The following is a 19,143-nucleotide window of genomic DNA, read 5'->3' on the forward strand; positions in this document are numbered from 1 at the left end:
AATAACCATTTTTAACAAAGTTTATATTTTCATCGAATTAATAACTCAAATGTTTAAATAAATTTATATCTTCGTCTCCAACAATATCAAATTTATCAAATAAAAAACTCACATATTAAGATTTAAGTTAAGAATTTGATTAGATAGATAGAAGAAAGAAGATATTAGCTTGATTTGAATATCAAATCTTAAAGTGTGAGTTATTTATTTGATAGATTTGATGTTGTTTGAGATAAAAAATTGAATTTATTTAAAAATTTGAGTTATGAATTAGATTATTATATGAATTTACTTGAAATTAATAATAAATTTTTTAAATTTCATTTAAATATGACGATGAATTTTTCAAATTTCAATAAAAATAGTAATACTAAAAAATATAAATAACTAAATTATTACTTAAAATTAAAATGAGAGACTTTAGAATTTTTTTGTTTCTTTTTCTTTAGATTATCTCAACAGTTAAATTAAATCACGTCTGACTTTTGTGTAAGAAAACTTTAATTAAAAAAAGATAATTTATGTTATGTATGCCGTAGATATTAATCACTACCAGAGGGTGATTCCGTTAAATTAAAGAGGAGGAGTTCTTTTTCAACGCTGGCTCAGGGCCAAACCTACCATACTTTTATTTTATATTTTTCTTATTTATTTAGTGTGTCCCATTTGTAAAGTGACCAGCCAACAATCACTTAATTACTCTGTTGCTGGTTGTTAATTTGTTGATTTTATAGATAAAATTGATGAATTTCTTTTTACTAGAGATAAATCTAATGAACTTGGCAACTTACTGAATGGTTTAAATGTATAGTAGTCAATAGACTTTGATGCTGTGATTTTTTTCTTTCTAAAAACAAAGTATGTATTGTTTAATATACAAGAAAGATAGCTTTTCAGAGAAAAAGAGATTGACAAAGTAACTACACAAGTCACTAGATCCTTAAATTGTAGAATCCAAATATTTGACAGAATACTACAAATCAAGTCACTAAATTTCTGTTAATATTTTTATGATAAAAGAAAAAAAAAAGTTTGGTGATCAGTATAAGAAGGATATCAAATGAGAAATTTTTTATAATAAAATAGTTAATTATTTACCATATAATCTCTTATTGTAAAACTCTTTTTATTTGATATGATCTTTATAAGTATATACAATTTTAAAGATATATTATATTTTGAACCCTCTCATTTCATATGATCCATGTGTAGGTAAATGTTATATTTTGATATCGAATTTGAGATTTTACAATTATATATGAGTTTTATGTGATATTTACCCTTCCGTCTAAAAACAAAAAAAAGGTTATGGTATGTATTTCCTCCATCTCATAATGAATGTCGTTTAAATATAAGTAATAAATGCATATTATCTATATGTGTCAATTTCATAAATCCACTAATTATTCGCTCCAATCCACATGTTAGATGAATCAAAAAAATTCATAGGTGAAAAGCCATAAAAAAAAGAAAGCCCTAAAATTTTTAGGTTTAATGAGGCCTACTTTAACAATTTTTTAAAAAAAAAATTCGACAATTTTATTTATTTATTTTTTTCTTATAAATTTTTCGATAAAAAAGTTCCAATTGTTTTTAGATAAAAAATAATTTACAAGTTTTATTTATTTATTTTATTCTAGAAAATAAATTTTTGTGATTTTTCTTACAATTTTTTTTGAGAAAAAAATATTTTAGATTTTTTTTAGATGTTTTTTTCGATATTTTTCCCAGAAAAATAAATTTCAAAATTTTTTAAATAAAATAATCTTAATCAACAAAACTTTGGGCCTACAAACCCATTCATTTAAACCAACAAAAAATAATGAAATAATAGATTTGAGTTTTAAAACAATTATTTCAACAACAACCTACTATTATGGGTTTGATTGACAGCTCTAATATTATGTATAAGTAGTGGAATATAAATGCGCCCCATGCAGTAGGACATCTTAGTTATGATAAGGAGAGGCTACGGGATCTCCAAAATTTTATTTTTCCGATAAAAATAGGTATACCCATAATAATATTTATCTATAATATTTGATATATATATAACTAATTCTCGTTAATAATATCAAATTGTAGAGTAAATTAGTGGTAATAGATTTTTTTTTAAACTTTATGGTTCAACTCTCCATTATAGTGGTTTGGGTACTTTTAATACATTGAAGGTCCATTATGTATAAAATGTGTGTAAGCTTACATAAGGTTTGATATATCCTTGAGAGAAGTGATTTATGATCAATTTTTGGGTCTAAAACCACAATTCTAATTTTTATTTAAATAAGTGACTTTCCCAAATATTTAATTATTTTTGGTGGTTGTTACGTCTCAGTGCAGCGTTGGGTTTTTTGTTGTTTTTGTGTGATGATTTGTTTTTTTTTTTTGTTTGTCTTGTTGCGATGTTTTTGCGTTCAGATTGGAACATCAACTTCAATTAATGATTGTGACGTCAATGTTCCAGTTCCAGAGATAGGGATATTCCAGACACCTCAAATTTATTATATTTGTAGACATTGTACCATTGTTTGCTATAAATTTAGGTGTTGTGAGTTTGTTCACATATTCGTCATTTTCAATTTTAATAAATTTGAATTGTAATGTTATCGATCAATATAATTTTTATCAATTTGAATGAATGAACATATTATTTTAGAGAAAAAAATATATAAAATATATGTAATATTTATTTTAGTCCTTATTAGTAGTTTACATTAGAAAGATTAAAATTAAATGTTATACATATTTCAATGAGAATAAATTTTATAAAATTTTAAATAATAATAACCAAAAATAAAAAATAGTATACTTATAAAAATAACTTTATTTCATAAATTTTTCTTGAAAAAAAATCGAGATTATTTTTATTAAAAAGTTATTTGCAAAAAATCAAGAATTTGTTTTTATAAAATATCATTTGGAAAAAAAGTTTCAATTAATTTTGTTGGAAATTTTGACAGAAAAATAATAAAAATTTGTAGAAAAAAAATATCAAATAAATTGTCGATTATATATTGACATCTAAATTAACAACCGATTAAGAAAATGGATAACCATTTTCAAGTATATATATCGGTTAAAAATTATTGTCTAAATATCAAAATTTAAAAACCAATTATAAATAGAGATGTATTTTGAGTTGAAAAATTAATTTGTGTACAACTTTAATTGATACTAGTTATTGTGGCCTCTTTAGAGATTTATTTTTATTTTTTTTTTAAATTTACATTTACATGAGAGAAAGAAGACTATTTGGATAACTTGTTCTTGAGTATTTCAACTTGTCATACTTAAAGTTTTAGCAACCACTGAGGAAATGTCTCATGATCTATGTAATAGTGAAATATGACTTTAAACATGCAAATTAATTTAGGCTTTCTAGAAGGCTAGAGCTAGATCAAACTTTAAAAATCACTAATGTGAGAAAATAGGCCACATTTAGGCCTTATGTTTTTAAAACATGTCTGATCCATTTATTCAAAGAATGATATCTACTATTTTCACTCCTATTTGTGTACCACATTTGTAAATAAAAAATAAAGCAAGAAGACAAAACAATAACAATCTCAAATAATGGTTTTTCAAGAACTAGTATTCAAAGGTTAGTTCCCCAAGAACTAGCTATGATATGATCAATACAATTGTGTATAATCAAATAATTTAGAACATTATAATAATTATTTTTAATAAAATTCATATTTTTATTAAATTTATAAATCAAATATTCAGATAAATTTATAAAAAATTCATCAAATAAAAAACTCACATTTTAATATTTAAGTTAGAGATTTGATTAGATAGATAGAAAAATGAAGATATTGTATTGGTGATTTGAATATTAAATCTTAAAGTGTGAATTATTATTTGATGTATTTAATGTGGTTGAATATGAAAATATGAGTTTATTTAAAAATTTGAGTTATGAATATATGAATTTTTTTGAAATTAAAAATAATTTTTTAAAATTTTGTTTAAATATAATAATAAATTTTTGAATTTTATAAAAAATATGATATTAAAAAATATAAATAATTAAATTATTATCTGAAATTAAAATAAGATATTATATAAAGTTTGTTGTTTGATTTTTAGAATATCTCATATTGAAGGTGACAGCTAAATTAAATCATGTCAGACTTTTGGGTATGAAAACTTTCACTAAGAAAATATAATTTAACTTATATATGCCCTATATATAAATCACTAACAGAGTAGGGTGATTCGGTTAATACTTTATACATGTCACATGGTTAAAATAAACGTGAAGAAACCAACAAAATTAAATCGAAGAGAAGGAGTTCTTTTTCAATCCTGGCTCTTTTATTGAGAAGCGAATGTTCTTCATACTTCTCTTATGGGCCAAGTCTACCATACTTTTATTTTTTATTTTTCTTATTTACTTAGTGTGTCCCCATTTGTAGAGTGACCAGCCTACAAATACTTCTCTTTGTTGAATTTATAGATAAAACTGATGAATTTCTTTTTACTAGAGATAAATTTAATGTATCGTATCCAATAGACTTTGATGCTGTAATTTTTTACTTACTAAAAACAAATTATGTGAGGATCTAGCATAATAGAAATTAATTTGAACGAATTTGACAATACCATGGCCGTGAATGTTCGCGGCGCGTCTGGAATAATAAAGCACGGCCCGTGCGTGCCATGGCGGGTTTTTTTTTTTTAATACCTTCTTTTTAAAAAAAAAACACTAAAATATCTCAATTTGAAAAAAAATATACTAAAATGTTCCTTTTTTTTTTTCTTTACTTACAAGTCGCCATTTGGAATGGCGACTTCCTTAAGGAAGCCCAAGTTACAAATGGCGACTTCCCACTTGATTTTTAAAAAAAGGGACATTTTGGTATATTTTTTTCAAATGGAGGTATTTTAGTGTTTTTTTTTCAAAAAGAGAGTATTGAAAAAAAAGACCCCCATGGCGGATAAAAAGATACAAGGATCCATAATTTGCATGGGCTACACCACTTGCATGTACAACACACTGTTGGGGAGTTCAGGAGAGTCCAACATTTGGAATGAACTAAACAAGGATCCATAAGAGACTTAAACACCACATCTCAACCTAAAACCTTAAGGCATTAGGACTATGAGTCATTCTCCTTATATATCCAATATAGCCTTCATTCTTAGTCAATGTGGGACTAACCACTCATAATTGAATTCCAACACTCCCCCTCAATGATAAGTTCCCACCACTAGACTTGACCCACTTGATCCAAGTCCTTCATTGACCACTAGACTTGATCCACTTGATCACCGAGTCCTTTTTGGTCCACCACTAGACTTGATCCAAGTCCTTTATTTTGCTCCCCCACCAAACCAAACCAGACTCTGATACCACTTGTTGGGGAGTCCGGGGGAGCCCCACATTCAAAATGAGTTAAACAATGATCCATAAGAGACTTAGACACCACATCTCAACTCAAAACAGTGTTGGAATTCAATTATGAGTGGTTAGTCCCACATTGACTAGGAATAAAGGCTATATTGGATATATAAGGAGGATGACCCATAGTTCTAATGCCTTAAGGTTTTGGGTTGTTTAGCCCATTCCGAACGGACTCCCCAAGCAATTGGTCTTCACTTTGCTAACTTGTAGGGAATTACTTTGAAAGCTACTCATATTGCAGATAGGGATGGCAAAAAAATCCGCACCCGCGGATACCCACCCAAACCCGTTTGATTTGGGCGGAGAAAACCCGTTTTGATTGGGTGCGGGTGCGGATTTTCCCTGAAATTAAATTTCGGGTGCGGGGGTGATGATATCCACCCCGCAAGTATTATTAGAGTAAATTTTGAATTTTCTATACATATACATATCAAATATATTTAATCTTTTTTTAAATATTAAAAATTATAATCTTATCTCTATATAAAATAATTTTTTATTTTATTATTATCTGATAATAATTATTTTATCATATTAATTATAATAGATATGATCTTTTAAATTTATAATTTTATATATATAAATGGGTGCGGGTGTGGGCGGGGAAACCCGAAACCCGTTGTGGGCGGAGATGGGGCTTTAATTTTCACACCCGTTATGATACGGATGCAGGTGCGGGTTTTCCCCGATTAGTCGGATGCGAGGGTGGAGGAGGCAAAATCCGCCCCCGACCTGCCCCGTTGCCATGCCTAATTGGAAAAGCTGCTTTGTCCTTAAAAACTTGTTGTGTCTAATATTAAAAAATAAGAGCTTCAATTTCGAATGGACTCAAAATAAAATATAAACAAAATCACATATGAAATTTGTGAAAATAAAAGGTGTTGTCATTTCCGTTATTTCTTTTTTGTTTTGCTTTATATTTGTACAATCAAATCATCATCTTCTCCTACTTCATTACATTCTTTTAAAAGCCTCTAACATTCTTTTATTTTTCTTTTCATTTTAACTTTTAAATTAATCAATTCAGTCGAGATTTGTCCGAATTAAATTCGAAGGTGTAAATATTATCTTCTACTTTCTTAAGATTCTTTTCATACTAGTTTTTTTTTTTTGAAATAATTAATTTGAAAAATTCCAAATTTTTATTTTCATAATTTTTCATGTAAACAAATAAATATTTATTTTTATAAAAAAAATATTGGAAAAAATTCGAAATTCTTTTTTTATAAATTTTAATTTTGAACATAAGTACTGATAAAAAAATTGAGATTTTTTTTTGTAAATAATTAATTGAAAAAAATACTAATTTTATTTCATAAATTTTTCTTGAAAAAAAAATCGAGATTATTTTTATTAAAAAGTTATTTGCTAAAAATCAAGAATTTGTTTTTATAAAATATCATTTGGAAAAAAAGTTTCAATTAATTTTTTTGGAAATTTTGACAGAAAAATAATAAAAATTTGTAGAAAAAAAATATCAAATAAATTGTCGATTATATATTGACATCTAAATTAACAACCGATTAAGAAAATGGATAACCATTTTCAAGTATATAGATCGGTTAAAAATTATTGTCTAAATATCAAAATTTAAAAACCAATTATAAATAGAGATGTATTTTGAGTTGAAAAATTAATTTGTGTACAACTTTAATTGATACTAGTTATTGTGGCCTCTTTAGAGATTTATTTTTAATTTTTTTTTAAATTTACATTTACATGAGAGAAAGAAGACTATTTGGATAACTTGTTCTTGAGTATTTCAACTTGTCATACTTAAAGTTTTAGCAACCACTGAGGAAATGTCTCATGATCTATGTAATAGTGAAATATGACTTTAAACATGCAAATTAATTTAGGCTTTCTAGAAGGCTAGAGCTAGATCATACTTTAAAAATCACTAATGTGAGAAAATAGGCCACATTTAGGGCCTTATGTTTTTAAAACATGTCTGATCCATTTACTCAAAGAATGATATCACCTATTTTCACTCCTATTTATGTACCACATTTGTAAATAGAAAATAAAGCAAGAAGACAAAACAATAACAATCTCAAATAATGGTTTTTCAAGAACTAGTATTCAAAGGTTAGTTCCCCAAGAACTAGCTATGATATGATCAATACAATTGTGTATACATAGAAAAAAACGCAACAGCTTTATTTTTTTGTTATTTATAGAGATGGATTGTGAATGAAGCGAAGAGATATGATATAGATATTATGAGATACAGTCGTCCATCAAATATGCATACCTTTAACTCTTTCCTTTAGATGACTATTTTTTTAGACAAAAATTATTAAATTAGTAGAGTTATGTTAATATACTGAGTTTGAACGCATGATCTCTGATTTAAAACTTTTCTAGTTTTCGTAGTTCCCTAACTAAACTACCTCCATGAAATGAATAAAAATATAATATATTTCAAAACAAAATGGATTACACTTTTTTTTATAAATAATTTAGTTGCTTACATTGGAATAAGACATTAATAATATATTTTCTTTTTGGATATCTTTTCTTGGTCATCCGCAACACCTTCAATTCATGTAAGAGGAGATTTGATTTCTACTTGAGCTTATATATTTGGTAAGAATTTGACTTCTGCATATTTATGCATAATAATGTAGTTTCATAATTTGATTATTTTTTTAAAATGAAATCAATCGGGAAATTGTGATCATTTATAGGAGCTTAAACGTCACACAATGAAATTGAGTAAAATTGTGTTCTTAGTACCTAATTCACAATAATTTAAAAATAATGATCTAGTGGAGCAAAATTATTAGCATGGACTTTATGATATCAAATTGTTTAACTGCATGATTGGATGAAAAAAATTAAATAATATTGTGTAGAATGTAAGAGTTGTAATGCTTGACCTTTCAAAATGTACATTAAAAGCATATGATGAAGGCCATGTGATTTTAAACAGTCTAATGAATTTAAAATGGTATACGCCTAGTTGGAAACGTGGAATTCACCTAAATAATGAATTCATATTCAATTTTCTTCCCCCACAGTTCACACAATATTAATTTCATTATTTTTTTGACATTATATATGTATAGATACACTATGCATAATGTAAGTGCAATTAGTTTGAATAGTTACACAAGATCTTATGTGATTATAATAATTTCCTTGTATAAGATCAATAAGACAAGTTGTCTAATACTTAGGAGCCATAATTTTTATGGAGCTTTGCACTCTACAAACATTATAAATATAAGTTAGTAGAATTAGGAGAAACACTTTAGAAATACATATAAAGGTCACATTATTTACAGGTTTTGGGGAAAGCTCATCAAGCAAACAAGGAACAATGATGAAGCAAAGGTATCCCTATAGTTATACATATGTCTTTGAATTAATTATCCTAAATGCACTTTCCTTTTTTGTAACACAATAGTTTTGCTATTAATTAGTTTGTTAATTCATACTCATTTCTGATTAATTCATACAGATAAAAATTGACTTAACTTTTAATTTCTTGAATATTATGACAACAACATTTAGGTTGGAGGGTAAGGTGGCGCTAATAACCGGAGCAGCGAGTGGAATTGGTGAAGAGACAGTGAAATTGTTCGTTGAAAATGGAGCAATTGTTGTTGCAGTAGATGTTCAAGATGAACTTGGTTCTCAAGTTGCATCTTCAATAGGCTTAGATAAAGTAACATATCATCATTGTGATGTAAGAGATGAAAAACAGGTTGAAGAAACGGTTAATTTGGCTTTGAAAAAACACGGTCGCATCGATATATTGTTCAGCAATGCAGGAATAATAGGGTCTTTATCTAGCATACTTGAACTTGATCTAAATGATTTTGAGAAAACCATGGCTACAAATGTTGTTGGTGCAGCCGCAACAATTAAGCACGCCGCACGTGCCATGGTTGCGAAAAACATCCGTGGATCGATCATATGCACTACTAGTGTTTCAGCTATAATTGGTGGAACAGGTCCTAATGGTTATACTACATCAAAACATGCTCTTTTAGGACTTGTCAAATCAGCATGTAGTGAACTTGGTGGTTATGGAATTAGAGTTAATAGTATTTCACCTTTTGGAGTTGCTACACCACTTTCATGTACAGCTTTCAATCTTGAACCACATGAAGTTGAAGATACTAGTTCTTCTTATGCTAATTTGAAAGGTATTGTTTTGAAGGCTAAGCATATTGCAGAAGCTGCTTTGTTTCTTGCTTCTGATCAATCTGTTTATATCAGTGGTCATAATTTGGTTGTTGATGGTGGATTCTCTGTGGTTCATAATACTTCCACTACCAAACCAAATATATAGACAATATGTTTTATTTTTCTCTCAAATTAAATATAAGCAAATAAATATGTGTATCTGGTCTAAATACACATATAGATTAATACAAAAACTTATTTGCTTATATTTATGGCCAGATGATTAGTATGTATCAAAACTTATGATCGGAAAGTTCCATTTTCATTTCACAATTATAACTTTTCAAATGTATTTCTTTTTTATATTCTCCAAATTATAAGTTCATCATTAATCATTTTTGCTTAAGTCAAAAGTTTGTTTGCTTTCTATAATTAATTTTCTTGAGTTTTTTGTTGTTCCACTCTTGTGCTACCCATTTCTTGTTTTGCAAGATTTATTTATAATTGATCTAGTGCAATGTGCCACATCTTAAATTAAATATAAGTTAGTTTTTTTTATGCTTTCTGCGAAGTTATAGCTAAAGAACGACAATACTGAGACAGGGGAACCAGAGATGTTGATGCTTTTAATTGTGTTTCGCCATTTTATTAAACTAAACAATGCTTCAACTTGTGACTACGTTCAGTGAAATGCTAGCTAGCTAGACTGATATTGCGCAACTTATGTCAACTTTTTAGTTTAGGGAGATTCTTAACTATTTGATTTATTTAATATATGTAGATATATACACTCGGATGTAAGTGACTCGTGCCATACCTAGATAATTAACCCTAGTAGAATATGAATTTTTTCAAAAAAATAAAATAAAATAATATTCATTTATTCAAATATAAAGGATATATTGATAATAATATAAATAAAAATCATTAATATTTAAAACGATGAATTTGCGAACAAGTATGCAAGATATTAATATAATACGACAAAATAATTGTAAATGTGACACAATCAAAGTATTTGCAGAATATTATACATTTGAATCAATAATGTTGACGATGTTAAAATTATTAGTTGAATCTGTAACCACACAAACAACACAACAAAACGGAAAATCAAATAACACTACATCTTGACAAGAAACAAACAACTTCATACTTAAACAATAAAATCACAGACAAAACACAAGAAAACTAAATTGACAAGAAAACTAAATTGACAGGAAAACTACATTTTAAATAAAATGAGATAATAAATAGTGATTTTGAGTAAAAAAATGATCTTAAATCAGTCTCTATCTAATGGATGAATAAGAATAGATAGCACTACTCAATTCTGAGTAATTTTTCAATTTTTATTTTTATATTTGAAAGAATAATTATTAACATATAAAAATATTGACATATTTGTGCTAAAAGTTTTTCCAATAAAAACATACAATACACAACCAACCATTTAGATTCGTCCCCTTCTTATTTTGCTCATGGTTTTTTTGTTACAACATCGCTATTTCTTTTCCTAATTCAAATGCTTTAGGTGAGAAATATAGTGTTGTATGGATATTCCATTCATATAAAATGAAATTAATGTACATAGGATGAACTTAACCATATCAATTAAATACGAAGAATATATATTATTTTTTTTTTCAGCTTTAGTCTTTTAAACAGAATTTTAGTTCAAAATTTATAGTTCATTAACCATATCAATTAAATTTTATATTTTTTTTAGTTAAAAAATATAAAATTAAACAATTATACCTAAAATTTTGAACTTTTTAGTGAAAATTTAATGAACTAAATTTTGTATGAACTTAACCATATCAATTAAACATATATTTTTTTAGCTTATTTAAACCAGGTTATGCCTCAAGATTTCGTGGTGCAACAATTATACCTAAAATTTATGATCATAAATTATATAGTGCGACCTAAAAAAATGACACTTCATGAAGTTTTAGACCAAAATTTTGTTTTAGAGATCAAAATTAAGGAAAAATAAATTAAAAAAACTACTTTCATGATTCAACTTAAATATGAAGATTAAAATTACAATTAAATCTATCTTTTGTTCTAACACGTTCAAAAGCTTTATTTCAAAGTTTTGGGGAGACCCATCAAACAAAACACAAAGTAACTCAACGAAGCAAAGGTATCATATGTTATATTTATCTAATTCAGACTCAATCTATGCATTTTCATTTTGTGCAGATATTACTACAACAGTTTTATAGTTTGTTAATTAATTGTGTTTTGTTATATCAAATTTGCATTTGTTTATGATCCATTATTTTTATTTCTTTCTTTTTCTTATTGTGTCCCCCATTTTTCTTGTTTTGCAAGTTATATTTATTTAATAAATAATGGTTGTTATGCAACCTGCCATATCCAAATTAAAATTACCCACACAATGAATACAATGTAAACGGTTTGTCAAAAAAATTATACTTTTATTAAGTTGAAAAAGATTATACTTTTATTGCCCACCTTAACTATTAAGCTGAGGTATTTTCTTTCAAGAAAGTTTATATTTAGTAATTTTTTTTACTGTACACTTAAAAAATTTGAGACTTAATAATTTAGAGTGTAACTATAATTCAATTGAAATTTATTAATCATTCAAACTTAACCAATTGATTACATTAATGATACTTATCAGTTTTAGTTAAACAAAAAACAATGCTTATCAATTTTAGTAAAAAAACAGGTATTTTAAAAACTAGATACTTTATTAAAAAAAATTCTTATTTTTCGAATGACATGACATCAAATATACTAATGTGATATAATATAGATGGATTTATATTTATTCACTCCATATAACATTTAAAAATATATCTTACAATAATTGTCACATTTGACAATTTCAGACAGATTAAGAAAATTCGATGAATAGAGAAAGAAAAATAATTTTACCAAATTATTCATATAAATTAATTGTTGATTTCAATTATCCTTAATGCAAAGTGTAGAAATAATAAATTAAAATTAATGTATATAATATTAATTAAATATTATAATTAGTAAACAAACATTAAAGTTGCATTAGAAACTACAAGCAACAAGTATTTTGAAGTAATTTTAATACGACATTATTATGAAATAGAGAAAAATAACAATTTAAAAAAAATTAAAATTAAAATTTTAAAAATAAAGTTATGAACTTTAATAATGTCACACTTTTATTTAAAAATTCCATAATTTCACTGCTTTTGATCCAAAATTCTAAATTGATACCAAAATTACAATATATAATATGAATTTAATTTCTTTAAAATAATATTAATAAATTAGTAAAATAGACAAATAAATAATTAATATTATATTATTATTAATTATATATGTGTATATAATATTGACTATTAATTAATGAATTTAAATATGTCTCAAGTAAAAAGTTATATGTAAATATGAGTTAAATCCTTAATTTATATTAATATAATATTATTTGTTTATTAATAGTTATTATGTATTTTGTTTTATAAAGTGAATTTCTTTTTAAATATTATACGGAGTTTTCTAGAGTGAGTTGCGATCAGGTTAATCTTTCTTGATACCAGTATCCAGTAGCTAGTTCTCTTGGGTTGACCAAAATAAAATTAAAAAGGTTCTCTTGAAAATATTCGAGGGATTGGGTCTTGTTTGGTGTAGCGGTGGCTGGTGGCTACGCTTTTTAATCCTTTTATATTATTTATTTATTATTTATCTCCATTTCCTAAATCTAATTCTATTTCGCATAATTCGACTCTTCTTCTTCTTCTTCTTCTCCGAATCTTCAATCTTCGATTACTTTGGCTCCACGTATTTCGCATTTTAACAGTTAAGTATTTAATTCAAACAATTCACGATCAATTTCAAACCCTAGAAAAACACTTTCTCTCTCTTTCTTCCCCTTATTGCAATAATCTAACATTGTCTTGTGATTTGGGCACTGAAATTAGGGTTCGAGTTGAACAATCAAGCCAAGACATGGACGACTGTTGTGCTGTTTGCGCCGAGCCATTGGAATGGGTTGCTTACGGACCTTGTTTGCACCGTGAGGTTTGTTCCACCTGCGTCGCTCGACTCCGTTTCATTTGCGATGATCGCCGTTGCTGCATCTGTAAGACCGAATGCAACCTTATTTTTGTTACCAAGGTATGCCGAATTTTCCTATGCTTCTTGTTATTTCGTATATCGATTTGATGAAATTATTCTGCATCTGTTGCATTAAATGGTGAGTCGAGGAGTCTTTGTTAATTATTGTGCTATGAATTCAATGACTTAAAATTTGATTTGTGTCACGTTCATGTCTATAATATTCACTACGATGATTGTGTTACATCAATTATCAATTATATGATGTGGAGAGAGACGTCCGTCCATCTTAACTTTAGTTTGCAACTGTCCTGAGCTTTATATGCTTATAATTTATTGTGTGTTTTATGGAAGAGAAAAGTAGACATGCACAATCGGGTAAACTAGTTTAGTTTTATACTGATGTCCAATAAAAATCAAGTATTTTGCATTTACTTTTAAAATACTGTTACAATATAGGTTGATGTGTGGCACTATGGGGATTCTCATGGGATATCGGTGTAAAACTATTTTACATCAATAGAGCATCTCCATTAAACTTTTTATTAAATTTTGTTATTGAACTTATTTAATGAAGTCTAGGTATGTTATTTGAAGTTAAATGTTTGCTTTGCTTATTTTTCTTTACAGTTAGTTTGTGAGTAATGCATTCAGAATAACGCATTTGTCTTAGAAATGTTTGCTACATGTTGTTTCTAAACAACTGAACTAATCCATTAATGACTTGGTGAACTTGGTTAGAAAAACCGAGTTAAGATCCTCTCAATTTCTGAGAAAAGCCTTAGTCAAACTTGGTTAACAAAGCCGTTCTCAAAGACTCAAACTTTGTTAGGAAATCTGTAGTTTTAATTAAAAATTGCAACTTATGTCCTTGTTTTGTATAATAAAAACCTCAACAGTAGGGATTGATTTTTTTATTTATATAATTTTTTAATGCTATCTTTTGATGTGGTTGATATTCAATTTTGCTTCATACTCTCCTCAGGCTCTAGGAGATTATACAAGGGTGATTAGTGACTTTTTATCCCTGCCATCCGAGGTAAGGGAGGGCAAGGTTGGATCATATTGGTACCATGAGGATACAAACACATTTTTCGATGATGTGGACCACTACAAGATGATCAAGGCTATGTGCAGGCTTTCATGCAGTGAATGTGACAAGACAGAGGAGCAACAAAATGATGGTTCAAGACGACGGGCAAGGTTTAGGAATATAGGGCAGCTGAAGGGTCACTTATTCCACCGTCATAAGTTGCATATGTGCAGTTTGTGTTTGGAAGGAAGGAAGGTAAAATATTTATTTTTGGCATTCCAGGTGTTTTTTGAATGACAGATTTTGTTGTCCTTTTTTATTGATTGAGTCTATACCATCGTTTCTATGACACAGGTATTTATATGTGAGCAAAAGCTATATACTAGAGCACAGTTGAATCAACACATAAACACAGGTGATTCCGAGGTGGACGGAAGTGAGAGTGAGAGAGGTGGTTTTATGGGGCATCCTATGTGTGAATTTTGTAGAAGTCCGTTTTATGGGGACAATGAACTGTACACACACATGTCCACGGAACATTATACTTGTCATATATGCCAAAGGTAAAAACTAAGCTAATCATGTGCTCAATAGGTGTGTCTCTGTGTCGGTCTTAACTGTTAGAAGTGTAATGTTCATTATATCTGTGCTTCTATTGCAGGCAGCATCCTGGACAGTATGAATACTATAAGAATTATGATGACCTAGAGGTAAGACATATTCATCAGCTTCTGTTACTTTTTTTTATACCTAAAATTAAGACTTTGCTAGATATTTTCTGCCTCTGACTTGATAGTATTTGTATGGGCAAATGTCCTCTGATGCAGATCCACTTCCGACAACAGCATTTCTTATGTGAAGATGAGGCTTGCCTTGCCAAGAAATTTATTGTTTTTCAATCTGAGTCAGAGATGAAGGTGATTGATTACTTACATCGCTGGGATCTTTTTCTGTTTCTTCATCTTTTCTATTAATGGTTTATTTGGAATGCGTCTTGTGTGCAGTACATTCAACTGCTTGATGATTCCCCATGCCTTTTCATTTCAATGCTGACTATTTTTATCTTACCGTAACTTTTATTCTTTCATTGTTGAACCTCTTTTTCCTTGTTTGTGGCATAGAGGCATAATGCTATGGAACATGGAGGGCGAATGTCACGGTCAAAGCGAAATGCTGCTCTTCAGGCATGTACTATGGCAATCATTTCTTTTTGAACTCCCTTCTCATGTCTGTTGGTATTGCTAGTTTCCAAAGACAGATATTTACTTCCAAGATCCTTCTCAGTCCCTTACAGAAGTTACCTTTCATTGTTTCCTCACAGATACCAACTAGCTTTCGATACAGACACAATAATGAACAGGATCAACGCCGGGGAAGAGGCCGTACATTTCGTCGTGATCTTTCTGAAAATCAACTTTCCATGGCCATTGAAGCCAGTTTGGAGACTGCTAATGCTGAGCAAACATATCGTGAGCCAACTTCAAGTAATGGACAAATTGCTGATGATGATGGGGATGCAGATATTGATTCCATCATTCATCCGTTTGAATCATTAGCTACTGCAGGTTCTGAAGCAACTTCAAGATACCTTCAGGCCTTGGGTAACTCTAGAAGTGGACCTCTGGCAGATTCTTCCTTTCCTCCACTTCCCATAAATTCCAGCAATGGCCAGCAAAGGTCCAAACATGAGTTTGAAGGTTCATCCAGCAACAACACCATGGCAGCACGTTTGCGTCGGCACGGCAACAGAAATATATCTGTTATTAATTCTGGAAATGCCTGGTCTGTAGCAGGGCGTGGACCTGTACAATCATCTAGTAATCCTTCAAAATCTAAAAAGTCAACAACTCTTGCTCTAGGAGGATCTCAAAATTCTGGCCAGATGAAGACAGTAATTAACAGTGGACTTCCAACATCAAGTTACGCTAACTCTATTCAAGCTGCACATAGAACTGCTCCCGGACAATTACCTGCTGGTTCATCAAGGGACACACGTGACAATGGTAGAATCGCTCACTCTGCATCGGCTCCAAACCTCATTGAGAACAACCCTGGTGGAGTTTCAATTTCTGATTTTCCTCCAGTTTCTGCTGCACAAGTGAGCAAGTTACCTACGAGCAGCCAGCCTCCGTTGAAAGTGGAGAATGTTCAGTCTGCCAACAAGTCGTTGGTCGACAAGATTCGCAGTGCACTTGATTTTGATGAAGATAGATACTCTATATTTAAAGACATATCTGCTCAATATCGCCAAGGCACAGTAGATACCAATACATATTTGGACTATGTGCAGCAGTTTGGCTTGTCTCATCTTGTACTTGAGTTGGCAAGGTTATGCCCGGATCCTCGGAAGCAGAAAGAACTTGTGGAGTCTTACAATGCTGGTTTGAAAGGAAATGCTTTTCAAGAGAATGACAGGGTTTTTGGCAGCACTAGCACTCATTGTAAGGACAATAATGTCGATAAGAAAGGTAAAGGTAAGTATTTAGAAGTTAGGCGGAGTAACTCCACTGAGAGATTAGCAGATAGCTTTTTAAGCACTGTACATCAACTACAGTCAAGTTACAGACCTTCAGAAGAGAACTTGGAGGTGCTATCAAAGGGTGCTTATCGCACTGACAAAGGTAAATTAAAAACCGAGCGGCAGATTGATACAAATTCTGGCAGTCAACATAAGATTAAGATTGGTGGGCAGACTGAAACATCAAATGGCAGTTTATCTAATCAAAATAAAGAGGACGGGGGTGGTGGGAACAAGCAACGCAAGAAAGCTTCCAAGTTCCTCAGAGTCCGACTTGGTGATGGTTCTGCTTCAGCCCTGCTAGATCTTGACAACTCACACACTGCGTCTGATCATGGAACAGCAAACAGTTTAGATGGTAACAATAATGATTCTGGAGGAGGGCTGCCTGTACGAGGTGTTTGGCGAAAGGGGGGAGTTCAAAAACTCTTCTCCTGATTCCGATTAACTGTGGGTTTGAAAGAAAATCAAGCACATTTGAGCTGGCTTGCAAAAACCATAGTTAAACTTGGATTACAAAACATAAAGAATTACATTTTTGCTTAGGTGGTAATGATTTCTTGGAATCCAATTTGAGTTTGATTTCAAGTATAGCAAGCTGGGATGGTAACTTTGTTGTCGTGTTGAAGACCGAATTCCATTGGCTGAATGGGATAATTTTGTTTGATTTGAGGGTATATTTTGTTTAAGGGTTCAATATGAAAGTGAGCGCCATTTGTACTTGTTTTGTTGGTACTCAACTGGCGTTGTTTCTTAAATTTGCATTCACAAGTCTGAACCATAGAACTCAGGTCGGCTGTTTTATCTTTTATGTGGTGTCTGGATATGAATACGAGAAAGACCTGAAAATGTTTAAAAAACGAACATCGACATCAATATATAATAATGGAACACATGCGTGGAATTATTGAAATTAAAATTTTCAATAGTTTATTGAATAGCCAACTGTTTTTTTGGACCCCAAACTCTTTTCTGTACATTTTGTCAAATATATTTCGTTATTGTTTTCTTAATGACATGAAGTTGACCTTGATTGTTTCGATACTTAGGGGTGCTTTCTTCCCCTTCATTTTTTTTACCAGTTCCCTTAATCTCTTAACAACCCCTCAACTGATTGTTTTTTCCTTCAAATTGATTTGGAACCACTGGACGTGGACGTGCTTGAATATATGGATTGGATTATACGCATCCACTTTAGTTTAATTGGTTTTAAAGTTTTGAATTGTTGAGTTTGATGGTAATCTCTAGAAATGTTTGGCTTTTTGGAAAAGTATTTTGAGTATTGATCTAATAGGGGTTATTTTCTCATAACAAATGTCCGAGCATGTGGTGAATTTGATCAATTTCAAGAATTCATATGGTCAATATGTGTTTTCGAAAGTTAAAAATATCATTCGTAATTGGATAAGTTTAAAAATTTAAAGATATCACTCGTAATTGGATAAGTTTAAATATTCTGATTCTTGTATTCAATTATCATATGAAGTAAAAATTGATTTCGTTGTTAGAATTAAGTGATTTGTATAGTAATACTATATTGAATTATAATTTCTTAACCTTTATATATATTTTTTTATCATATCTATTGAATTGTGTTGTTTTAAGTAAAAAAATAGTACATTGAAGAAATACACTTGAATATATCTATACAAGTATCTCCATGGTGCCAATTTACATTGGATGAGATTGAGCAAATCATGAAGAAAGAAAAATAAATAACTAATAAAGACCGAAGTAGAAAAATAAAGAGGAAGAATTGGATTATAGAGAGAAATTACAAAATATCTTAGTATGATTGAGATGAAATGAGGAACGAGAGAGTAGATAATATGAATTGTTGTATTTATTTTAATATTACAATATTTTTTTGTCGTTTATTTTTAATAATATTTATTATTCTTTTATTTATATTAAAAGATATAATAAATATTATTATATTTAATTTTTATAAATGTGTAGTTTAGAATTTTC

The 19,143-nt window shown here is 29.2% G+C and overlaps 2 protein-coding genes across 3 annotated transcripts; both read left to right on the forward strand.

Annotated features, from left to right (window-relative positions):
- Positions 1 to 7,363: 7,363 nt before the first annotated feature.
- On the forward strand, positions 7,364 to 9,942 carry LOC101510572 (short-chain dehydrogenase reductase 3b-like). 2 transcript variants are annotated; one of them, XM_004494400.4, is made up of 4 exons: positions 7,392 to 7,498; positions 7,965 to 7,999; positions 8,701 to 8,749; positions 8,930 to 9,942. In XM_004494400.4, exons 3-4 carry the CDS (start codon positions 8,736 to 8,738, stop codon positions 9,711 to 9,713), a joined length of 798 nt encoding a protein of 265 aa, XP_004494457.1. In that variant the 5' UTR covers positions 7,392 to 7,498; positions 7,965 to 7,999; positions 8,701 to 8,735; the 3' UTR covers positions 9,714 to 9,942. The 2 variants fall into 2 exon arrangements, with proteins under 2 accessions (XP_004494456.1, XP_004494457.1); XM_004494399.3 differs by lacking the exon at positions 7,965 to 7,999 and having other exon boundaries at positions 7,364 to 7,498.
- A 3,165-nt stretch (positions 9,943 to 13,107) lies between these two features.
- LOC101511112 (uncharacterized) lies at positions 13,108 to 18,130 on the forward strand. Its single transcript, XM_004494401.4, has 8 exons — positions 13,108 to 13,363; positions 13,486 to 13,681; positions 14,607 to 14,909; positions 15,009 to 15,217; positions 15,316 to 15,364; positions 15,482 to 15,571; positions 15,776 to 15,838; positions 15,976 to 18,130. Exons 2-8 carry the CDS (start codon positions 13,514 to 13,516, stop codon positions 17,608 to 17,610), a joined length of 2,517 nt encoding a protein of 838 aa, XP_004494458.1. The 5' UTR covers positions 13,108 to 13,363; positions 13,486 to 13,513; the 3' UTR covers positions 17,611 to 18,130.
- The last annotated feature ends 1,013 nt before the right edge of the window (positions 18,131 to 19,143 follow it).

This window comes from Cicer arietinum, chromosome 3 (genome assembly GCF_000331145.2).
Source record: "Cicer arietinum cultivar CDC Frontier isolate Library 1 chromosome 3, Cicar.CDCFrontier_v2.0, whole genome shotgun sequence".
Classification (NCBI taxonomy): Eukaryota; Viridiplantae; Streptophyta; class Magnoliopsida; order Fabales; family Fabaceae; genus Cicer; species Cicer arietinum.

What these genes read in the sequence shown, in the direction of transcription:
- LOC101510572 (XM_004494399.3), top strand. Translation starts at nt 7,471, where the DNA reads ATGGTTTTTCAAGAACTAGTATTCAAAG. An exon ending in TCAAGAACTAGTATTCAAAG is followed by an intron (nt 7,499 to 8,700) that starts GTTAGTTCCCCA and finishes CATTATTTACAG; the next exon opens with GTTTTGGGGAAAGCTCATCA. An exon ending in GGAACAATGATGAAGCAAAG is followed by an intron (nt 8,750 to 8,929) that starts GTATCCCTATAG and finishes AACAACATTTAG; the next exon opens with GTTGGAGGGTAAGGTGGCGC.
- LOC101511112 (XM_004494401.4), top strand. Translation starts at nt 13,514, where the DNA reads ATGGACGACTGTTGTGCTGTTTGCGCCGAGCCATTGGAATGGGTTGCT. An exon ending in AGAATTATGATGACCTAGAG is followed by an intron (nt 15,365 to 15,481) that starts GTAAGACATATT and finishes CCTCTGATGCAG; the next exon opens with ATCCACTTCCGACAACAGCA. An exon ending in AGCGAAATGCTGCTCTTCAG is followed by an intron (nt 15,839 to 15,975) that starts GCATGTACTATG and finishes GTTTCCTCACAG; the next exon opens with ATACCAACTAGCTTTCGATA.